Genomic DNA, 23,068 nt, shown 5'->3' on the forward strand with positions numbered 1-23,068 from the left:
GAGATTAAGTCATCAAGCTCAGTGATGCTATTTTCTATTGCAATGGCTTTTAATAAACCTGTTTCTCCACACCACATTTTCATATGTTCTGCTCTTCTTTCCTCTTGCCAGCATGGAGGTTTTGAGTTGAACACCCACAGAAAGCAATCACAATGCATGTCTACTTTCCAGAGATCACAATCATAGTCACTTAACTGCTCCCCAGGACAATTTAAAGAGCAAATGAAGAGGAGTTTGAGTGCATTTACAGCTGATGCCATTAAACTGACCATCAGAGATTGACAAAATGTGCATCCCTAAGATCCCAGGCTTCAGATGCAGTAATGATACAAGCAGTTTTATCTCAAAATTACTCTGAAGCAAGATCATGCTGATCCTTTTAAATGAGATTGAACACAAAGATGAAGACAGAAACACTCACACTGTGTTTCTGGTACACTGTCCTCCCACTCACAGGATTATTCCTGATGCCTGGGTTGAATCTGGGAGAATGAACAAGCACTTGGTAGAAGATTATGGTGCTGCATCGATGAAATACTCATCAATCCAGTTCTGCTGTGTTACTGCTTCTGGTGCTGGATGGCTGTGGCTTCCATTTTACAGTCATATCCCCTCACACAGGAAGGACTAGTACAGATTCAGACTAACACAAAAATCATCAGCATAGCAGTCTGATGGCTTAGTTAACAAAACTGCCGTTGTTTATTCCCTGTCTGTCAGGAGTCAGCCCAAGAAAATCTACTGTACCCATACCATTAAACTTAACTTCAAATTACACTAACCACAAATCTCTAGCTGGCTTGCTTCTCAATGCCAGTTATTGGAATCAGCTTTGCATTTGAAGGGCAAATAGAGCTGGAACTATTGCCATTACATCACATGCTGCTTGGTACTAATGTCGAGAAGATCAAAGCTACACGGGAGAAGGCTTGTAATGCAAATGTACTGTTTATGATGCTAATCAAAGAATTTAGCTTTGTTTGGAGGAGACAAAAAGCTCCCTGATGAAAGAGAGAGAGGGAGAGAGAAGCTTAAGTTCTTACCTCCTGCTGATGACAAAGGCTGCAATGAGAATGACCACAAGAACAACACTGCCAGCCACTGAAACAAGCAGCACTGTGGGATTGGTACCATCGCCAATGATGGGGGAAGGAACTGAAAACAGAAAAGGGAGCATTTGTGTCAGACAACCTCAAAAAATCAACCTAGGTAGCACTCAATGAGTCTTCTGGCTTATGAAGGCAGTTTGGACTAGCATTCACATCTACTTTCAGGCCTTTATTATATAGTCATTTGACACAATTTTTCCAACTGCTAATGAGCTGAAGACATGATGTTTGATAATGATTTGGGGAATTTCAGTTCACCAGAAACAAGAACTCCCTCTCCTTCTCCCCTCCAATGCTTCTCAGAGGGTATAATGACTAATTTTTTTGCCTTTCTAATTGCTCTCAACATTTCTTTCCTCCTCATTTTTCTTTCAGGGGGCCAGATGATCATTCCACAACTGACAGTAGGAGAGTAAGTAATTTTAAAATGTCTACTCTTGTCCTGATGGATTGTTTTCAGTTGTTAACATCCTGAATGATATTGCCACTAACTGGCATGACCTTAACTTGATTTAAGGAGACCTCGATGTCCAAAATAAAATAGGTTTGGTCACAGTGCCTTTCTGCCACTGAAAAGCAAACATTTTGAGGGCTAAATCTGCATGTTTCCTTGAGCAAAGTGAAAAGCCTTACTGACAACATAGTTTGAACATTCTTGTCTTTATCTAACTGTCTAAAGAAAAGTGCAAGTATGGGAGCTGATGTAGGACACCTAACAATCTGTGTCAATAGCTTGTAAAGGGGAGTAGCAGGGTTCTATTCTCCTTGAAATAAGATATTCCAGAAACGTGCAAACGTCTACTTTTCAGAAAACAAAATCTCTCAAGCATCAACGGCTTCCAAGCGTTGATGGGGTGCCTGTTTCCTTATGCCACAGTGAAGCACTGTCACTGCTGGAATCCACAATACAGCATATCCACATAGATATAGGCCAGCACCAACAGCCACGTGGCCACAGAGGGACATCTTCTCAGGGCACACACGCCACAGTCCGAGCATCCAGCGGGAAACTCCCGCACACAGCCCAGTTGTGTCTGCACTCTCTGCTGGAGGAGAAGCAGAGAGCAGGGTGGGAATGCCATTCATTACCTGTGTTCGTGGTGAACTCGAAGGGCCCGCTGAAGTCTCCGTAGCCTGCTGCTGTCCTGGCGCGCACGTGGAACACGTAGGAGGTCAGGGGGTTGAGGCCTTTGATGTCGGTGTTCCTGGAGGCCGTTTTCACGATGCGATAGCTGCGCTCGTTCTGGTCCTGCCAACGCAGAGCACAGCGGTGATGGAGTGAAGCTGTGAACCTGGAACCCCAGAGCCTTGCCAAAACTGTCTCATGAAAGATGAGTAACAGCAATGGAATTCACAAAATACATCCTGAGGGCTCCTGCTGCTGGCCTTGCTCAATCCCCCTAGCACTGTGTGCTGCACGGGGCTCTGAGCAAGCCAAAAAAGGAGGATGAGGCAGTACGTGTGATGCTCATATATCACTGATTATTTAAGAAGTCACACAATGAAAACCTTTGGAAAACAGCCAAGTATTCAAATAGGATCCTCTTGATGAACAAGCACATTTTACTCACACATGCTAGCATTTTGTTTTTCTTCCTACCAGCCAGAAGCCATATAAAAAAATGATAAAAATACTTTTAAAAATAAAAGACTTAGAAAACGTCTTCCAGAAAGTCCATTATTAAAAATTGTTCTATTTTTGGTTAGAAAATCTATCAGAAAATGTAATAATCTAGCTTCCCTGCAAATCAGATGCCTTTTAATATATGTGGAAAGCAAGTAAGTGATTTTTTTAATAAATAAATTAGAAGTATTCGTGTGCATGCAAGAGACAGCGCACACAAGCAAGAGCAGGTAATTGTTCATTTTTGCAGAGAGTCTTCAAAGAAAATAGCTCTTTTCATAATTCCCTACTTGAGAAGTTATTTGAAGGAATAGCATCTCCCTCTAACTTGGGAAGTATGAAGAATCTAATTTTCTCTCCTTATTCTCTATTAAAAGCCAGCCAGTCCACACTATCACTCTAAGCAGAAGCTGTCGGCAAACAGATCTTATTATTATGACTCTGTTATATACTTCATTATTATACTTCTGTCTATGAAGTAAAGTTAATGTCTCACTTCTGCTGAACACTATTGAATCTCATTATAAATGTGATTGCTACAAAAGCTCAGTTTCTAGGTAGGAAAGAAATAACAGAATAAACTCATACTGTACAGCTGGAACAGCCTATGAGTCTTACTCTTTCAAGCAACTATTCAAGTGCATGAAATCCTTAATTGGATTTTACTAAACTGAATCTATTTGCTTTCAAATGATGGAATCCTATCTGGAAATAAACCACAATGGAATGAAGTAAAAAAGCTGCACCCAAGCCCAAAGGGAACTCCTTGCTTGTCCATTTTTGAGCAGTACCTTTTCATAGTATTTGACCTCATACTCCAGGATGACTCCATTTGGCCTGTCAGGTTCCAGCCAAGCCAAGGCAACACTGTGCCTTGTTATCTCCTTAGCCTGGATCAATGCAATTGGGGATGGAGCTGCCAGGAGAAAAAAAAAACCAAACAAAACATTGTAAGCAATCATTTTGTTTTAATGAGGAACATGTATTTTTAGTTGTAACTTTCACAACATGAGCACTTTCAGAAATCATGTTTTTTCTTGGGGGGTGGGGGTGAGGGGAAATTAGAAACATTAAAGATGTTTCCTGTTTTCTCTACCAAAATTACATATCATCATCTCTAAGAAAAATTGGGTTTGTATGCTGGGCAGTACTAGACAGGTAGGTTTTGAAGTAACAACACAGTTGTCCAAATACTGCAATGTTCATGCTGCCCAGGTAAAAACCTTCATAAGAGATCATGGTACTAGAAGGATCTCTTATTTTTGTACTGTGTCATTTTGGCCCACAGTCGCTCTCTTCTTCCATCTCCTAAAATTAACTGATGTTATTCCATTAGCTATTTACTTTAAAAGATCTATGAAGTTCCTGAGATTCCTATCTTGTTTTCTCTAAAGCTGAGAAAATATTGCCACTGAATTTAGTAAGGCCAGAGTAAAGCTGAATACATATGAATTTGGGCCCTCCCACTAAAACCAGGAAACTTGTATTTCAACAGTCTGAGCCAATTTGTGCCTCATAACTTGCCCTGATTTATGCCCAAATCTATGAGCAGCCCCTGGAAAATGGCCAAGGGCCAGATTCTGGCTTTGGTAGCTCCTTCCCAGCCAAAAGATACCAGAGACTGGTCCACTGTGTGCCAAAATGGCATCTCCTGACCCTGTCCCATGTGGTGCTGCACTGATGCCATGAATAGAAAGAGTAGGATTGCACCACCAAGGGTAAGGGCTGCAGCATTTTTGGAAAAATTCTACCTAGCAACAAGCTAAACTCCAAGACCCTTTAAACTGTATCTGTGTCAGTAATAAAGGCTGCAATGAAGAAGATAAAGGAAAACATCTCTTTATGCACCGTGCACTGTCTAAAGAGCCCCTGCTAATGCTGAAGTTCAGGTTTCTGACTGGCTGGAGGACAATGCCTTCTCCTTTGCCCCTGATAGCAGCAGATTCATGGCTGTGCTGGGGAATGGGTTTTCTGAAGATTTATGAACCCGGCTGCCCCTTTCTTGCTGTTGTGTTGCTGTGTGGTCACATCTCTAGCCAGCTGTTATCAAGCTCTTTTGATGCTGACAATAGCTGGTATAAATGGTGGAGTCTCCAGGGATAAAAAGGGACATTCATGAAATTTTTAATCTTATCTAACAAAGCTGTCCTGTATAACCAGAGATTAGAGGTCTTCCTAAATTGAATATATTTCTTCTTTTGTCCTCTGATGCTGTAGCTGCTCTTTTCCCCCCACTTCCCTTTCTTTTTGTTTCTTTTTCTACCTTAAACTTTGGGAATGATGATCCATGAAAATGTTTTAAAGTTAAAAGTACCCTTGAAACAGATATCCTTGAAAACTACCAAGAAAGGCAAATAAATAAAACAGTCACTATAAATGAAAGGAAAATTGAATGTTGAAAGCCTCAAACCTACTTGACCATATCAGACAGTTCTGATGGAAGTGAAAATAACCAGTAGATGCTGCAGTCACAAAAGGGTGTCTCCTCTTGATGTGAAACCATCAGGGAGCTGCTTCCCGATTTACTATTTGACAGTTTGGCATCTCTGTTAGAAATGCCTCCAAAACCTTTATCTCTTTTTTCCTTGTCTGTCTCTCACAGGCAAAGGCAAATACTGAATGACAGAGGAGACTATAAACACACAGCCAACAGGGAGGATCCAGGTGTGGTCCATCGAATTATATCTGTGGCACGACTGCAAACCTGCTTAATAACCTCACACTTCCTCAAGAGAGAATCAAACCTTTTTTTTAATTCCTTCTGCAATAAGAATACTGCTCAGCTAATAAATTAGAAATCAGATTTGTTACCCTAAAACACACACGCACACGCCATTACTGATAAACCAAGCGGAGAGAAATCTGCTCAGTTAATCACTGCCTCATGCAGGGCAGACAAGCAATTCTTTTTACTGAGAATCCATCACTTATGCTGGTCTGACCTCAAGAACTGTAGGGAGAAAGTTCACTTTCTTTCCTTTATCCTCTCTTTAACCTCCTTGGTTTCCCATTTCATTTCAGCAAGCATCTATATTGGAATTTGGTGAGTCCTTCAATATTGGGCTGGTAAATGCTGTATGAAAACATGTTTCTTCTCTGTTGTAAAATGGCTATTTGCAGCAGAAGAATTTATATTAACTAAGTATTCTAGTGAAAGACTCTCAGCTTTTTATAGCTTAACAAGTGCTTTCTCACTTCCCCCAAAAAATGGACAGCTGATCTTAGGCACTACACCATACTGGAATAAGCAACGTGCTCCTGGCATCCAGGACACAAAAGGGACTTGTACATGAATTCCTTTGTTACTCCTTACACTTTTAAGAATGGACCTAAATTTTTTCCTTCCTGCCCTTTATATGCAAATTCATCCTATTTAACTTTTAGTATCTTCTTTTGTCCTGGATTCTGCAGATGAGCCATTTGTTCCTGACTTTGTCCTGACTGCACATCCTGCCTCTCCATACGGTAAGCAGAAGTCCTAAGAATGCCAAAGTCCAACTACAGAACTGCAAGAAGCTCGTCAGGAATGATATCCCTGCAGCACAGACCTACAGTGGTCTATGCAATAGGATATTGAGCTGAAATTCTGAGGTCCTTGAGGAGCTGGACCCAGTACCCAGAGGGTACTACAGTTATCCCACTGCATGGATACAATCCTGTTACCAATTCCCTTTTAATTCTGCAAGTAGCCCTAAAAATCAGGTTTACTTTTCCCCCTTGTTATTCAGGATCCACCATCTGACCTGAAAGACTGGACTCCTGGAAGAACAACAGTTTCTCCTTGCACATGTATTACCAAAGGGCCTAAGAGTCTGGTCAATATTGTCCAGGACAAAGAAGATGACAGTACTGCCAGCTCAACATGGCACTCCAGGCAGCAGACACAGCCTTCTGAGTGAGCTCGTGCAAAATATTTACATTCTTTGTTCTTCTGCCTTTTGCCTTTAGATTGCCTCTTAGGGATGATGTGAAGATAAACATGTAACAGGTTGTAAAATTATGCTTTGATCAAGAGAAGAATAAAAGAGAGAATACTCTCTTCTGTGTGCGTGGGCTAGCTGTTCATTAGATGCACACATTCCTACATAAAACACATTGAGGACAGTTTGACTAAAAAGAATAACGTTCACAATTAAGGTGTTCACAGTAAGATCCCATGAAACTTATGGAAGGGAACGGGAGATCACTTTTTCTCTCACCTTTTGCACTTTCCTCCACCCTGCTCCTTTATGTTTGGAAAGGAGCAGTAAGCAATGACTTGTTTCTCAATCATCACTGCTTACAACAGCCAGCTTTCTGCCACACGTGCACAGACTGCACATACCAAGCACCAATTCTACCAGAACAGCCCATTTCACAGAATGAGGTATTTTGGTGTCTAAAAAAGCATCTCCCCTTGAACAAAAGCACCAAGTGTAACTTTCCTGAGTTCAAAGCTCAGCAGTTCCTCTGCCTTAAAAACCCCACTCCCTACTGATGTGAATGTTGCAATTTTCTTTCATCTACTTCCTCAATAACCTGCCATTAAACACCTACTAGTAGTTTTATTACCTCAGTTCTGAGCTTGTGGCCTACAGAGAGAGAAAGAGCACAGATGTACTACAAAAACTTCACCCAAATGCCATAAAGCCATGTCCCAAGGCTAGTGAGTGCTGAATTGTAGCAGTTTTGAGGCACTTTAAAGGATGGCAGAGGCAGAGTGTCAGTTTTTCATTACTGGTTCAAATTAGGAGGGGTGGTGGGGAATGGAAAGAGGGAAAAAACAGGAAATAAATAGATGCAATAAAGTCTCTGGCATGTAGGCATCCATGAGTGAAAACAGCCCTTTATAAAACTACGGCACATGAGTACTCAGATATCAAAGATACACAATGCCCAGTGTTTTATTGAAGATGCCTTCTTAGCCACAGCGGGGTTTACTTTCCACTCCCCATGATTTGAATTTAAATGGACCGTGTTTACTCAAGGGGTCTTTCACTGACTGAAAAATATACCCACAGTTTGTACATTATCTCAGCTAAATTCAAATAACATATTTAAATTTAATTACTTGAAGCTTAGGGGTTTTCATGCTTTTCTTTATTCCCTCAATTGCACACAACAGTTATTTGTTCTTATCAATGGCTATGCGCTTTGTCAAGCATCAAAATTAAATGCTTGAAAGCACTAATGATGTTACTGTGATTAAGGGTTTTTACCTTCCAGGGTAGATACTAAAATCCTGCTCCATTATTAATTACTAAAAAGAAAATATTTCTGAGAATCTAACACTGAAGGAAAGTCCTCTTAGAAATCAAAGCAAGAAAATAAAAGGTCTTTCATTCAAAAATATTCTCTTGATTAGGACACAACATTTTTAAGGGAACCTGGTATATTTCAGGTTTTCTTTTTGACTATTTACCTTATAACACTGTGGGCATTTACATGAGATTTTGTAAATTATATTAGTAAATAATCTCACAGCAGCAAAACAATACACAGCACAAAGAATCAAATAGAGTTTTAATGAGTTCTAAAGGCCCATACTCTGGGCCAGATTCTGATCATTTTATTCATGTAAGAAGGCATCTCAGTTGACTAGCTGTCACACTGACTTCAAATCGAGGGAAGAGAGAAATGCCCAATCCTCTTTAGTTACATAAAACTAAAACATCTTTACCAGAATAAATTAAAAAGAAGGCAGCTCTCTTTCACAGACTCACAGAATTGTTAGGGTTGGAAGGGACCTCTGGAGATCATCCAGTCCGATCCCTTGCCAAGGCAGGGTCACCTGGGCAGGTTACATGGAAATGAATCCAAATGGGTTTGGAATGTCTCCAGGAGGGGAGACTCCATGACCCCCTTGGGCAATTGTTCCAGTGCCGCTCTTCCTCACGCTGAGGAACTGTTTATGTTCCAGTTCGTGGCCTTTGCTCCTCGTCACATCACTGGGCACCACTGAAAGGAGCCTGGCACCATCCTCTTGGCACCCCTTTGAGACGTTTGTATGCATTAATGAGATCTCCTCAGTCTCCTCCAGACTAACCAGGCCCAGATCCCGCAGTCTCTCCTTGCAAGAGAGATGCTCCAGACCCCTCATCATCCACTCAACTCTCTCCAGTCACTCCTTTTCGTTTTTGTACTGAGGATCCCAGAACTGGACACAGCACTCCAGATGTGGCCTCACCAGGACCAGAGAACATTTTAGCATGACCACAGTTCCAAACACATGCAGAGCATATGAACAAGGCATGTCCATCAGGATAAGCACAGGAAAGGCTCCTGCACATGTGTGAGGCGATGTGCACTCCCAGATTAGATGTCTGTGCACATCTGAAGAGCCAAGATGGAGTCTGGCATTCCCATTCCTCACTGTCAGCATGACAGCTACGCCTTCTCCCGGAGACCTGCCAGAGTCTGTGGGCTGCCTCTGCACTTTAAAAACTAACCACATGCATATTTGGGGCTTTTTTCATTATTCCCTCTGTAAAAGTGGAGCAAACATTTGTACTAGCGATGATTGGACCAGGTTAGGACTTGGACAAGGATCTAGAGGCCTGATTGCTCAACCAAGCCATTGGAAGCTTCCCAAGACATTCCCGAGTTCTCTGTCTTCCCACCGTCTGCCTCTCCTTCCCCCAGGAATGACGGCTGGCGAGGAACACCTCCCAGGCTGGAGAGAGAGACACGCCAGGATTCAGGGCAGCATTTCCACGCTTTTAGCGTTTAAAGCAGACTTGAAATCCCCGCCCATGGAGTAAAGCGCCCCAGGTTATCCACCCACACAGAAAATCCCGCAGTGTGACAGCTGAGCTTGGCCTCCTTCTCCCAATCCCTTTAACCAGCCCTAACGCTGCTGAGCTGAACTTTCCCTCCTTCTTGCTAGAAATTGCACCAGCTTGGCCACAGGATATTCTCACAGGACACCTTCATCCCACAATAACAGGCACAAGGGATGTTCCCTTGCTCTCCACGCTCTGCAGCCCTGTCACAGACCTCCGAGAAAAACAAATGTCAGGCTCTCAAACCTCTCAAACCTAAGGACCAGCTCACATCAGTTGTTTGCAATGACGTGCTCATAAAGAAAAGGGCTAGAAAATGAGATTTTAAAGACTGTTAACACAGTATTATTATGTTTTAAACATTTCCTCTGTTTTAAAGTTTTCATTTCTTGCCTCTCCCAAAAGAACCTTTGCTGCAAATCTTGCCAAACCACAAAAGCTGGCTCTGACTTGCATCAAATCAAAAGCTTGAAGGAAAACCCAGGCTGTCAGCAGCAACAAATAGTAGTAGTTGAGGATTATTAGAGTGCTGTACTTTTACCACCTAAGTCCAGCTTCATTTCTTGGCGACTAGCAGTGGCTGCTGAGGATCCACAAAGAGCCTGTGTATTTTCTGGGCTGCACATCCAGTTCTGTGTCACTTTTAGCACAGACTACTTCAACATACCAGAACTGCTCTAATTTAGATCAAAACTATTACAGGAATTGAGATGTGACCAGAGTTCCCTGTGGGTTACATCAGAAATGAGGGGAGGATGAAGAAGATTTTGCAAGCCCAAGGAGATAGCTTGTTCTGGAGATCAGAGGACCAGCTCTTGACGGCAATACATTATTTTCAGGTACTGTCTCCTCCAATTTTGAAGGCCAAATAATGATGTCAGCTTATGCAATGCATGTCTGGAATTACTCCAAAGATCTGAATCTGCAACCTACAATCTCAAAGACTGCCTTAAACCAAAATATTATAGAATCTAAATAGCATTTAGCAAGAGATTTGTATTACAACTCAAGCATGGGGTCTGTTTCGTCTGAAAACTGCTTGTTTTCTTTCTGCTAGCTTGCTAAGAAATCCTGTTGGCATGTTCTGACAAGGATAACTTAATAGTTGCCAACAGAAACATGGCAGAATAGTGTGTATTTCCTGTATGTACGAATGCCAGCTTAAAACAAACAGGAAAACAAGCCTTTCAATTGGAAGGCAATTTATAAAAATCTATCTGAACATCACAACCACTTAAAAACCCCAGCACCGAAACATTTCTATATGCTAGAATGATTAACATGGAAGGGTGAACATACTTTGAGCTGTGAGCTGCTCTAGAAACTCTAGAGCTATAAGTAATTTGTTAAGATGGGGAATTAGTCATCAGCTGTCTGACCCAAGCAGGTTTGGAGCCCCTGGTCACAAAACAAGTCACATTGCAGTTACTCTTCCCTCTAGCTGAGCTTGGAACCTGACCCAGTATAAACAGCAATAAATTCTGTAGCCTAAAGAAGCCAACACTGATGCTCCACTGCATTATACTGGCTTGACAGAAGCAGAAAAAATGGACCAGGCAGTCCAGACAAAGAGAGACTGCTGTGGGCCAGAGCTAGGACCCCAGGACCGAAATTTGGGTGGGACACTTGTGGGAAGGACATGCTGTAATCATCCTCTTACTGCTCAGATGCTGGTCCAAGCAAGCACAGACCACCAGAAATGATGGTGTGACACAATGTACAGCACCCCTGAGGACAGTGGCTCTGGGGGAGCTGAAAGGAGGGAGTAGAGACCATGACCCCTAGTTATTAAAGCAGATAATAATGCTGGAAAAATTGAGCATTCCCCAGCAGTTCAAAATAAGTAGTCTGGAGCAAAATGCTCCCCTTAGCATCTTTCCCTCAGGGCAGCTCTGTCTCACCCACATGCCCTGCTGCTCCTCGCAGGAAGGCAGGAGTACCCACCAGAGTTAATTCCTGCCCAGAAATAGCCTGTCTTTCACCCTTGCGCTGCTGCACAGGAGGAGGATCTGCTGAGCTGCCTTTTCTAAACAAACTCCACTCCTCCCCAGCCCCTTCCACCAGGAAATAAAAGCTACCCTTAAAGAAACACCAAAATGAGACCCTTATCCCATTCCCTAAGCCCCTCCTCAAGTCACACAAACATTCAGCTACTCCTCCTTCATTCTGCCATCCTCCTGCCCACAGTTAGGACAGGTTTGCACACATGTCATGAGTCAACACACAGGAGGGGAAGAGCTGTTCCTAAACTGTACAGAACCAATGAAATAACTTACTGCATCTGTGCCCTGCAAATCACTTGTTGTGCACAGCTTTCCAACCTCTTACAACAGTGTTTCAATAATCCATAAAACATAAAAAACACTGACCCTGGTATTGTAATAGCCCAAAGGGACAACCCTTTGTCTCACAGGGCATAGGACAGCTGTTACCTGATGCCCCATGTCTGATTCTATTAAGAGAAAGCCTCATTTCTGTTCCCTGATCCTTTCTTATACTTACCCATCAAGTCACCTGAGCATGTGGCTGCCCCACAGTTGTGGCAAAAAGCTCAATCCATTATGGGGCAAATCTGTCATTTGTCACCCAAGGCAACACATCTCCTAATGTTGCTCTCCCTGGTTCTCACACAGTTACTTTTTGTTTACTTGAGACATGGATGTCTAGATGATGCATATACATGTGCTAAATAATGTCCTTTGTCACTTACCTTCAGCATTAAGAATATTAGATTTTGTAAAAAGTGCTTCTTAAAAGCCTTTTTAAAATCCAGACAAACAGAAGCCTCTGTCCTGTTTGCCACTTAGATACCTTGGAAATACTGAAGTATCTTCTAAACAAAATAAATAAATAAATAAATGGCATGACTCATTCTGCTAAAGCAGCATTCGCTATTTTAATAAATGGATTTGGCCACATTGCCTCATCCTGGCTTCTGAAGTGCTTCAGTAATAGCAGAGACTTAGACTTTGCCATTTGGGTTTCTCAGATCAATCATCTCAAGTCAGAAATGGCAAGATTCTTGGGGAAAGAAAAGTAATAAAATTATAGACATTTTACTTGCACTGTGATCCACAGCTACAACAGCCACTGCAGGCTGGGTTTGAGCCATGCCCTCCTGAGCCTGCAGCACCCAACAGAATCCATACCCAGGACTCACTCAACAATAAAAATCACAATTCTCATCTTAATACTTGAGAGCATAAATTGTTTCAAAGCCACCAAAGGTACTTCAGCCATATTTAGTTTCAGCTCCATCACACAGAAGAGGCTGGTGCAGAAGGTTTGCATTTATGTATTTACATTACAGCTGAACAAGCCATACATTTTAATTTTAGTCGATATTCAAAGCATTCAGTTGGAACTCCAGTGAAGTACCTTCTGCACAAAGGTCAGATGGATTTGGCATGATAGCATCTCTGTCTCTGTGCTGTTGAGATGCTTGGGATTGAATCAAGCTTTGGGTTTTCTGGGCTCAGGTTAGTAGCACTTTGTGAAGGACGCTGCTCTGACAGCACTTGGAGAGCCTCATTCTTGCAGGATTCTGCAAAACACTCTGCCATTCTCCCCCACCAAAGTGTCTCTTCTCCAGGGAACAAAGATACTCTGTGCTTTTGGAAAGTACCACAGAGAATCAGACCACATCACACTTAACTCACACTTGGAGCTCTCCCACCAGGTCCTTTCACTGGTACTGAATTAAACCCCCTTTCCTTCACTCACAACGGGCAGATTTGTTCAGGAAATTAAAAATCATTAATAGACCCGATGAGAGAGAAAAAACTCTGCACACAGCGTTGTTACAAAAAGCAAAATTACCTATGTTTGCCATTCATTAAAAAAAAATAAAAAAAATGTGATGAGGTAGATGAGGTACAAACTGGGGAAGAGTCCTAAGCTTCCTGAAACACATAAACCTTAAAATTAAAATCTTAGTTCATGATGTCAGTAGTCAATTACATCATAGGTGGCACATAATTAAACTTATAAAGGGGTTTCATTATTTTGGTTTTATGCTGGATACTGAAAACCAGAGCATTATTTGTTTTAAAATTGTGTCAATTGGAAAAATCCCAAGTGGAATCAGCAATTAAATATTAAAGGTGATTGCCTCAGTGTAAAACACTCCAAAGAATAATTGGTTTCCTGCGCAATGCAAGTTCCATTACGAAGTCTGAAACATTTCAATCCTAAAAATAAATAAATAACTATAAAAAAAAAAAAAAAAAAACAAAAACCTTGTGAGGTTATGAGGATGTTGCCCTGTACAAAGACCAGCCAGATTTATGTCCTGGAAGAGTATTGAGCAAAAGTCTGGGGAAATGAAAGCCCATGAAAACAGTAACTTGTGCAGCAGTCAAACAGACTGGTCTGTATTCTGAGTTTGAACCTTGGTTTGCAGTCCCATATTCAGCAGATAGGATGGCACTGACTGACTTCTTGCACAGGCACCACTTGCCCTGCAGCCCTGTCTGCAGTGCCACGGAGAGCCCACAGAGCCCGCAGCTCCTCAGCCCTGAGCGCCCAGCGAGCTGCAAAAACACCCCATTTAACACTCGGGCACTTACATATTCCAGTCACTTTCTGCCTTATTGATGTGCATGCACAATATCCTGATAAACTATTGGGGAGGCTGTGGCTACTCCATCTGCATTCCCTTTTATGCTGGAAAGATAAATTGGGGCTGATTCAGAGGACAGATTTAAAGAACGCAGTCTGTTACCGAGACAAGCACAATCTTCCCAGGGAGCCCTTGTAGCGGGTTGTCTCCAGATCATGCCTTGATTTGTTTGCTAAAATAAATGGGACAGCACACAAAACTCAATTCATATACGAGACACCTCTTCCAGCCCACTATACTTTTCTATTTTGCTCAGTCAAAACTGCCTTGTTCTATGATCTCTCGATAAGACCACTTAACGGCAACATAGAAAATTAAAAATAATAAGAAGATAATTAAACATTTCAGTGCTTTCCTTTTAGCCTTTGGTAATCTGTGGAATTGGAAGACATTTATATCCAAAGCACATTACAGTTTAAGGGTTTTTCTGACTGTAATAATCCATGGATACTTTCAATGGATTTTAATACAGACAAAACCAAAGATATTTTATGGAGCAGTAGAAGAATTTAATAAAAAAATCAGAATCAGTCAATTGTCTTTTTAAGACTAGGTGATAGAATTTGATAGCAGGGATAAAAGTCCTAATAAACTCTGCAGGAACAGTTCAGAAGGCTGAGACAAAAGCTATCATTTCCTTTTAAATTAACAGTAGGATTTTTCCATAAGGGATGGTTTGAAATACAAATGACCACAGGAATAAAATACAAATGCTTGAGCTTCCCACACCTCTTTTGACTGCATTTAAGAAAGTAAATACAAAACCACTGTCAACTTTTGTTATCAGCAGTTTCCAAACCGCAATTTTCAGAGACCCTGAATCCATTCTCAGAGCACACTTGAAGTTCTGGGGCTCTGGTTCTTGAATTTAGTAATGAAGACAGATTACCTTAATCTAAGGAGATGCCATGAAATCCTTCAAGGGGATGCAGAGAGAGGCTATGCATTTGCCCACTTTGTTTGGGAGGGGAAGCCCACTGGAGCCCTGCCATGAAAATAAAGCTCTCCCTGCACACCAGTTCACACGTGGGGCTAAATCTGAAGTGACATTTCTCAATGAAAGAAGCAGTATTCACTCGTGTGCTCAGCATTTTGATGTCCACCAGAAGCTGGCAAACATGATTATAGGGAGCCAGCAGGCATGCCACAGCTCTATTTAGCCCTCACGGTTTAGCGCAGTGCTATGCAACACATAAATAAAATATAACGGGCTGCCTTGGGAGGGCATCCTGGGAGTGGGATTTCATGCATATGGATGGACTTGACACACATTTCACAAGGACAGAATATCTGAACCAGGATGGGCTGCTTCACTCACCCTTTGGGGTCAAGTTCAGCATCCTGCCCTCCAAACTATGAGCCAATGCAGAAACTTCTGGGCTTCGGGGACTAGTGATGTTTATTTGTGCTACTCTGCATGGCATTTTAATTAGTAACTGTGTGGATTTAAAAACTGTGAATGGACACACAGGGGCAGTTGTGCAGCCTAGCTTTTGTGTTTCTACTCTCTCAAAAAAATCCTGTTTGAGGACATCAGCAGGGGGTTAATGGAAGCTTTGATAAAGTTCTCCGAAGCCTTTTATTGTTGCTGAACTACCGACTGGACTCTGCTGTCTCTCTGACTGCTTTCCAATTTATTTAGTCAGCTGCAAAAACAACTAGAGAATTTAGAAGCCCATCTAAACATTTAGTAGCCACAAACATTCTTGGGCAAATTGTCCTTCCACATGAAAATATTTCTGTGGCAGTTGTTTAAGGGAAGTGCTCACACCGATCATCAAGCTCCATGAATGGGAAATGTCAGTTTGCTGCCAGGGAAAGTGAGCACACAGTTAAATAGTCCAGGGCAAATAAAAGCTGCAGGGCCGCATCTCCATCTCTGTCAGTTTGGTAACTATTCATCTGTACCAACATCACTGAGACCAGAATTTTATGCCTCCTTGAAGTAAATTTATACAACTTAAATATGATCAACACTACCCAATGCTGAAATTAAGCATCTCTTTCCTAGGAGGATGTGTAACTAAATTCCATTTTCTACAGAAAACCACGAGATCTTTTAAAAAATGTGACCAAACTTTTATTTAAATGCTGCAATTACATCTTGGCTCTATCTGACATGCAGCTTGTCTAAGCTGTTCACTGAACCCTGAAGCTGGTTATTTACTAAGGATCTTTAGAAAGCACTTTTTTTTTCCTTCCAACCAAGACTTGTATCCCCCACCTTGAATACAAATTCATGGAAATGGGTGGTGCAGACAGCTTTGCCAGAAAGCAGGCAGTTGTTATTTTAATTATTATTTCTTTGTGGAATGCTGCAGTTACCTTAAAATAATAATTTAATCCTTCTCAACAATAGTTTTCCCAGTTTTGTTTTTAAGACGGGAGCACGTATGCCTATAACTACACATTTATTACAGACCATCAGTTAAAGCCTCTGCGAGAACACGGAGTTGTTGAGAAGAAACTCCCACTTGCATCTGCCAGCTTGGAGAAGCTCCTTACTCAGACACTTAAACTTACATACGTAATTAAACGTGCAGCAGAAGAAACTCAAGCAGTCAACACATGACATCTTCAAGTCTCTGAAAAATCTCATGCTCAGTGCTGAAATTTGCCCATTCAAAAATATTCCCCACTGTTCAGTTCCACACAATTCCCAAATTTCTAGCACTAGGATCACTTTTTTTTCTGGATCTCCCACTGCATTGAAGATCTGTGGTTTCCCAAAATACACCATTTGGTTTGCTTCAGAATTTTTCGCAGTTACTCATTCAATGTAAATCTTCAGATATCCAAAACCAAAACACAAGACCCTTTGAAAGCCAAAGCAGGGGAAGAAAAGGCAGGTAAAGAAAAGGCTGTCCTGCACATCCTGGCAGGTCACCTCACTGATCAGAGCAGATAAAACCCAACAACAGCAGGCAGCTTGTCCCAACCCTCCTGCTTGAACAATGTGCAGGGGGGATTGCTGCTCACGTCTAGCAGAAAAACGTGAAGCTTAGAAACTCCACTGATTTAGATTTGAAATTAGAAAATAGCATATAATTACCCTGGAATTTTGCAAGATGCTGTAAGAATTTACAGTGTCAATGCTCAAGGATCACCCCTTTTCCAAGTCCTTGCTTATTAGTTTCGGTTTTCTTTCCTAGTGAATTCAGGCTTGACACAGCCCCATTTGGGGAATAAGGAGACTGCTGATCTATCATCCTTAGTACAAACACCTTAAAGCAAAGTAAGAACACCTCTTTGCAGCTCCCTTTTCCCATTACCCTAACATTGTACAGAAAAAAGAATGCAGTCGGTAGAATCACACACACTTCCCATGCTCTGGACAGCTGGCACGCATCCAGATGTTTGCCAAGAGATTATTTTAAATCAGGCTGGTTGGGAACTGGGTGGCCAGGGTGCTGTGACTGTTTATACACACCCAGATACGTGCATGAGTTTCCTCACGGGTTTGTGTGCCTGAAAAAGGACTGCTGGAACAGGCTATTTGTATCCTTTGGCTGTGGGGAACAAGTAACTGGAAAGGGTGGGACTGTGCTGGTAGCAAGCACTTAGAATAAAAATAAAAAACTGAATTGACTCTTGGATGCCTGTGAAGGCTACAGGCAGACCAGCTGTGCCCAGCATCTGGAGTACCACACTGCTCTGCTTGGACAGTGACACAAACTCACTCACCCTCCTGCACCTGTCCCAGGTGGGCCATCGAGCTGGACATCACCTCAACACCCTCCAAAGGTCCAGAGACTCCTGAGGAACAGCTTGGCCCAGCACCCAAATCCTTCCCTCCACAAAAGGCCACAGCACAGCCCCATCCCCACATCCCCCCGGGAACCCGGCAGGGCCAGGCTGGAGAGCGCAGCCACCATGGAGGGGGAGCTGGTGTGTGTGAGCATCCCCACAGCCTCCCCAGGCACTAGAGAAGGGCGTGCCACAGAACATGACTTATTTTGCCAGCTTACACTATTTCATAGGGTCTGTGAAACTGTGACACCGTGCATGATGAATTCTGTCTTCACATTCACAGAGCTCCTTTGCTGGCTATTTGGAGATGAAGTCTTCCTTGGGGTTACACAGCCTTCAAAAATTATGTTTCAACACAACAATAAACAGCTCTTCACCAGGACTGCATTAAAAAAGGAACATTTTTTGCAAGAGCTGAGCATAAAACTAGCAGTCTGGATGACTACAGACCTTGCGATTTTTAAAATCAAAATTAAGTTCCTTCAGCACCTCCCTATCAATAAGATTCTTAATATGCACATAAATATCACCACACACAAAATCAAAAAATGTTATGTTCAATCTCAGCAAACAGAAATTATTTACTATCACTTGTATTGAAACCAGGATTATCCTCAGAGAACACAAGGGAGCTTAGAGAATCAGATGGATTGATCAGCCTTCAGAGTAACAGTTAATTTTATTTTCCAGTAGTAGTTTAAGGGTGTTCATGCTGTCACCTAAAGAAAGCTCTGTGACTGAAATCTACTTAACAATGTCTTTTGATGTTTCACTACAGAGCAATTCTGTATAGGTAAGTTCTAAATATCCAGGAAAATAGCGCATTAAAAAGAAAATACTAAAATCCTTAGCTTTCCTGGCCTTGGCATGCATTGCTTTTGATCTGCCTGAGCAACTATTATATTTTTGACATGAGGGGTGCACACTGACCAAGGGCAATGTATGTCCATGAACTTTTACTGACTGTAAATGTAGCTCAGCACAGGCTAAACCACACTGGCATAATGTAAGACCTTATATGCATTTTCTGTGCTGTTCTGTACAACACGTGAGGAATGCTAATCAGCATTTGAAAGGAAATGTGGGCTTTCAAAGAAGACCCACCAAAATGCAAAATGGGAATATCTATTCCCCTACCAAAAGTCCAGTAGAACTTACAAGTCATAACTCCCAATTCTTTCCCCCCTCCCCTTGCCCTTTCTGACTTAAAATACCATCATCCCCAACGGATTTGGATCTTTCAGATCTGGGTTTTTTTTTCCTTTTAGTAAAGGAATTAAGAACATAAACAACAAACAAACCTAAAGGCTAAATAAAACTGAGTAACAGCTGACATTTCCCTTCCCTGCACTGCAAGTCAGTATTTTGGGTCCGCCACAACTGCAGCCTGTCCCAGAAGAATACTCAATTCCTATGGAACTTCTTGGGGGTGCTGAAATCCTGGTGGCACCGTGACCCATTTCAGCTCCTGCCTGGAAAGGACACTGAACCACTGCAGGGCTCTGAGCTCCAGTGCAGGACCAGGGGAGCACACAGGAGAGGGGCAAGGACTGCAGCACTGCCAGCTCCCTGCTCTGCCAGGGATGGGGCAGCCCTGGGACGGGGAACACGCAGCTGCACAGGCCAGGAGAGGGGCACTGCACACACAGAGGGGCTGGGCAGAGCAGTGACAGCAGCAGCAGCAGGAATAACCAGGACAGAGAGCCTGAGGTATTCTCCAGAAAGATAATTTCTTGATCCTGAGCACAGGCAGCTTGAAAAATCCAGGGTGATACAACAGGAGAAGTAGTAAGTTTATTTATATATACTGTATTTTCATCCTAATTGGCACATCCTGCATCCATCTAGCTCTGCCAATCCAGTTAAGAAAACACAGAGCCCAAGGTAACCTAACATGGTAACAAATCACCAGGCAGTTTGTTTGTTCAGAAACATCAACTGCTGTAACTCCAACAAGCAAAAGAGTGAGCAGGACACCCATCCCTCATAAAAGGCAAACAAAACAAAGGGAGCCAAGCAAGTAGGAAAATAAGTTTGGATTTCAAATCTCATTTAAGCCTGTGTAGGCTCTGCCCCCCACACCACTCCCCTGCCTTATGAATGGCTTCAGCATCCATGCAAAAACCTTGTCCCTGTGGCAGTGCCCCTCGGGCAGGCACACAGGGGGACTGAGCAGGGAGCCTGCCTCTCAGGCTGGAGACACAAACAGCTCAGCTCTTTCATCCTTAATAAAAACATAAACTGTTCAGCGCATCTTCAAAAGAAAACCACACAAGCTTCCTGCATGCTGTGAACAAAATCTCCTTATTGAGAGCTTTACTTTTAATTTTGAACAGCTTCGCAGCATTAACCTTAGCAAAAAAAAAAAAAAAAAAAAAAAAAAAAAACCAACCAAAAAGCCCAGAGATTTCTGAGCTACTCAGTCAACAGCCTGATAGAGTTCCTTATTGAAATTAGCTTCTCCTAGCAGCATCACATGAGAATTGCTGGCCTGCACCTCTTCAACAAATAATTTCACAATTTTTTAAAGATGGACAAAGTGCTGATTTCATTTCACTGAAAAGTGAAAGCCCAAAAGCCACCATTGCCAGTGGTGAGACCCCCAATATCAGCACTTGCAGTACTCATTGTGCCAAGAACATTGGCTCCAAGCTTCAGCAGCTCAGTGTTCCATCCTTGATTTCTCTAATTTTTTAATCTTATGTGGGAAAAGAATAATAGCTCCCAGCTCAAAAAAAAAAAAAAATACTAAATATGCAGAACAATGAGCTGAATTAATTCAAAATTCTTAAAATGTCACAATGTATTTCACTAGAAGATAGAAATTTTTACTTGCTTCAAAGCCTGAAATTTAGCTATTTTTGGGGGAAAAAAATGCAAGCTATAAAAACCAATACCTTTTCCAAAGAAGCAGAAAAAATACTTTTTCAAACGATTTTTGATCCTACTTTGAATGGCAAATCTTATTCTCATTTAAACACTTTTCTATAGTATTGGAAACTGAAAAGAGTTTCTAAACGAAGAGTGGAAAGTAAACTGCCTCATTTCATTATCTCAGGAGTAAAAGGACAAAAGCAAACAAAAACCCACCTGTGCTTTTCAACTGCACCTTTCATGTCCCTGCAATGCATTCCATCAACTCTGTGCTGAATACACCACAAGTGATTTCTCCTTGCTTTCTGCCTGTCTCCAAATGCACACCTTCCACAGGGGCTGGCACCACAGCAGGCAAACACACAGACACCTGCAGTCCTGATCCTCACATCAAAAACTGCTTGGAAAATTTCTGTCTATTTTCTTCACTTTATACAGGTGCATTATTTGGAAGGTCAAGTTTTTATGAGGAAGAATTCCCTTGTCTCTTGCATACCGAATTTACCTCAGCGGTGCACCTCTTGCAGAGTTCTAGCAAATTCTCCAGAAGCCAACCCAAAAGCACTGCTCATATGTAAAGAACTAAAAAACCTCCCCATATTGACAACATTTTTTTTTCCTATCAAGTGTTGGGAAGCACAAGCATAGAGAATACAACCAATGAAGTAATTTACAAATTTTTGGTGTTGGTGGCTCCATTTTTATTAGTAAAACAGGAAAGAAGTGCTATTAAGGGAGGAGATTTGCTCTAATCTGAATTTAGAATTGCCTTAAAGAAACCAAGGCAGCTTTACATTAGTGTAAGAAAGGTGCAAGATGAAAACCAAGCCTGTGGCAGTGCACCATGATGACATGATTTCTTTATAATGAAATATAGTGAAAGAAAATTAGTGGCACAAGGATTTTAATGCACCCCAGACACACATTTACAATGATTAAACAGATGAGTACTTGTAAAACCCAAGGGTCTAACGTTACAAACCTTTACTCAAGCAAGCAGTTTCACCAAAATCAATGGGACAATTTGCATATGTAAGGCTATTTATCTCAGCTGGGATCTGTCGGTTTAGGCCACACATTTCTATTTAGATCATCTATGCAGCAGAAACCACAAAGTTGTATGAAGAACAGGAGAACACTGCACCTTGGAGTTAATTTTCATTTATACCAGTATAATTTTCTCCGTCCCTCTGACGCATTTGATAAACTGGGCATGTTTCGAAATTGGAAATGTTGGCAAAAATACAAATTTCCTCATGGGAAGAATACTACTCATGGATAATAAACAAAATCAATTCTTATTTGCATATTCAATCAGATTTTGGTTTGCATATAAAAGCATAAGATGGTAGAATTTTCACACGGTAGATGGATCCTGCTCGCTTATTCATGCATATATGCATCCACTAATCCTTACACATGCCAAAATCAGTCAGAAATACTCTCTTTGCTAGGCATTCAGAGCACAAAAACACTGTCCCTGCTGCTGTTCTCAACCTTCTCTTTTCCTATAGCGTATGACAGCACTCTCCCACGGCTTTCTCCCAAGACTCCCTAATAGCCCCTGCTCTCTATTAGTCTTCTTTTCACTAGGCAAAGTGGTGGTTTGAATTTTTGAATCATAATTTAAAAGGGATGCTGTCAACTGTATATGAAGAACAAAAAACACTGGACCAGATTTTCAAAGGCACTTCAGCATGGACTTGACAATTTCGCTTGTAACTGTCACTGCAAAATTGAATGTATCTCTCACTGGTAATACTGACATGTCCTGGACTACAGCTAAAATTTTCAGATTTAGACTATGCCTACCTATTTTTCACACACACCTACTAGGAAACAGAATTCAAAATATTTATATGGTCTGATCCTATCAAAATATGCAATATTAATATTGTCTCATACACCGTAAGCCCAGTAATAAATGATACCCTGTAAGCTACGCTCCGAGGTGCTGAAAGCCTGCAACATCTGCGGGACCTGAAGGCAATCAGCACTCTGAGCCATCAGATAACAGGTTTGACGGTCTTGTAGCCAGTCTGACAGTCTGGATATCTCATTTGCATTTAGAGAGTGTCATATTCAAATGTATATAATTTTGTGCATTAAATTAAAAATTCAACTGGAACCCTGTGTGTTAAACCCGAGCTGACTTTTCGTTTTCATTTCTGAAAAAGAAATGTTTTCATGGAATTAAAGAAAAATATCAAACAAATTAGCATCAAAACAAAATGGCAATCTGCTGCTGCAGCCTTTGCCCTTACGAGGTCAATCATGGGGTACCAAAAAAGCAGAGCTGCCCAGGGTATCTGAAATAATCTCGTAAACA

The 23,068-nt window shown here is 41.7% G+C and overlaps 1 protein-coding gene across 1 annotated transcript in view; it reads right to left on the reverse strand.

The window, feature by feature from the left end:
• Positions 1-23,068, reverse strand: part of EPHA4 (EPH receptor A4) — a 103,631-nt gene that overhangs the window by 23,245 nt on the left and 57,318 nt on the right. Inside the window, exons 6-8 of the mRNA XM_030280793.4 lie at positions 3,525-3,649; positions 2,199-2,358; positions 1,044-1,155 (exon numbers count right to left, since the gene is read on the reverse strand). Of these exons, the coding sequence (XP_030136653.4) occupies positions 1,044-1,155; positions 2,199-2,358; positions 3,525-3,649 (397 nt within the window). The remainder of the gene's footprint in view (positions 1-1,043; positions 1,156-2,198; positions 2,359-3,524; positions 3,650-23,068) is intronic.

Source organism: Taeniopygia guttata, chromosome 9, assembly GCF_048771995.1.
Source record: "Taeniopygia guttata chromosome 9, bTaeGut7.mat, whole genome shotgun sequence".
NCBI lineage: Eukaryota > Metazoa > Chordata > Aves > Passeriformes > Estrildidae > Taeniopygia > Taeniopygia guttata.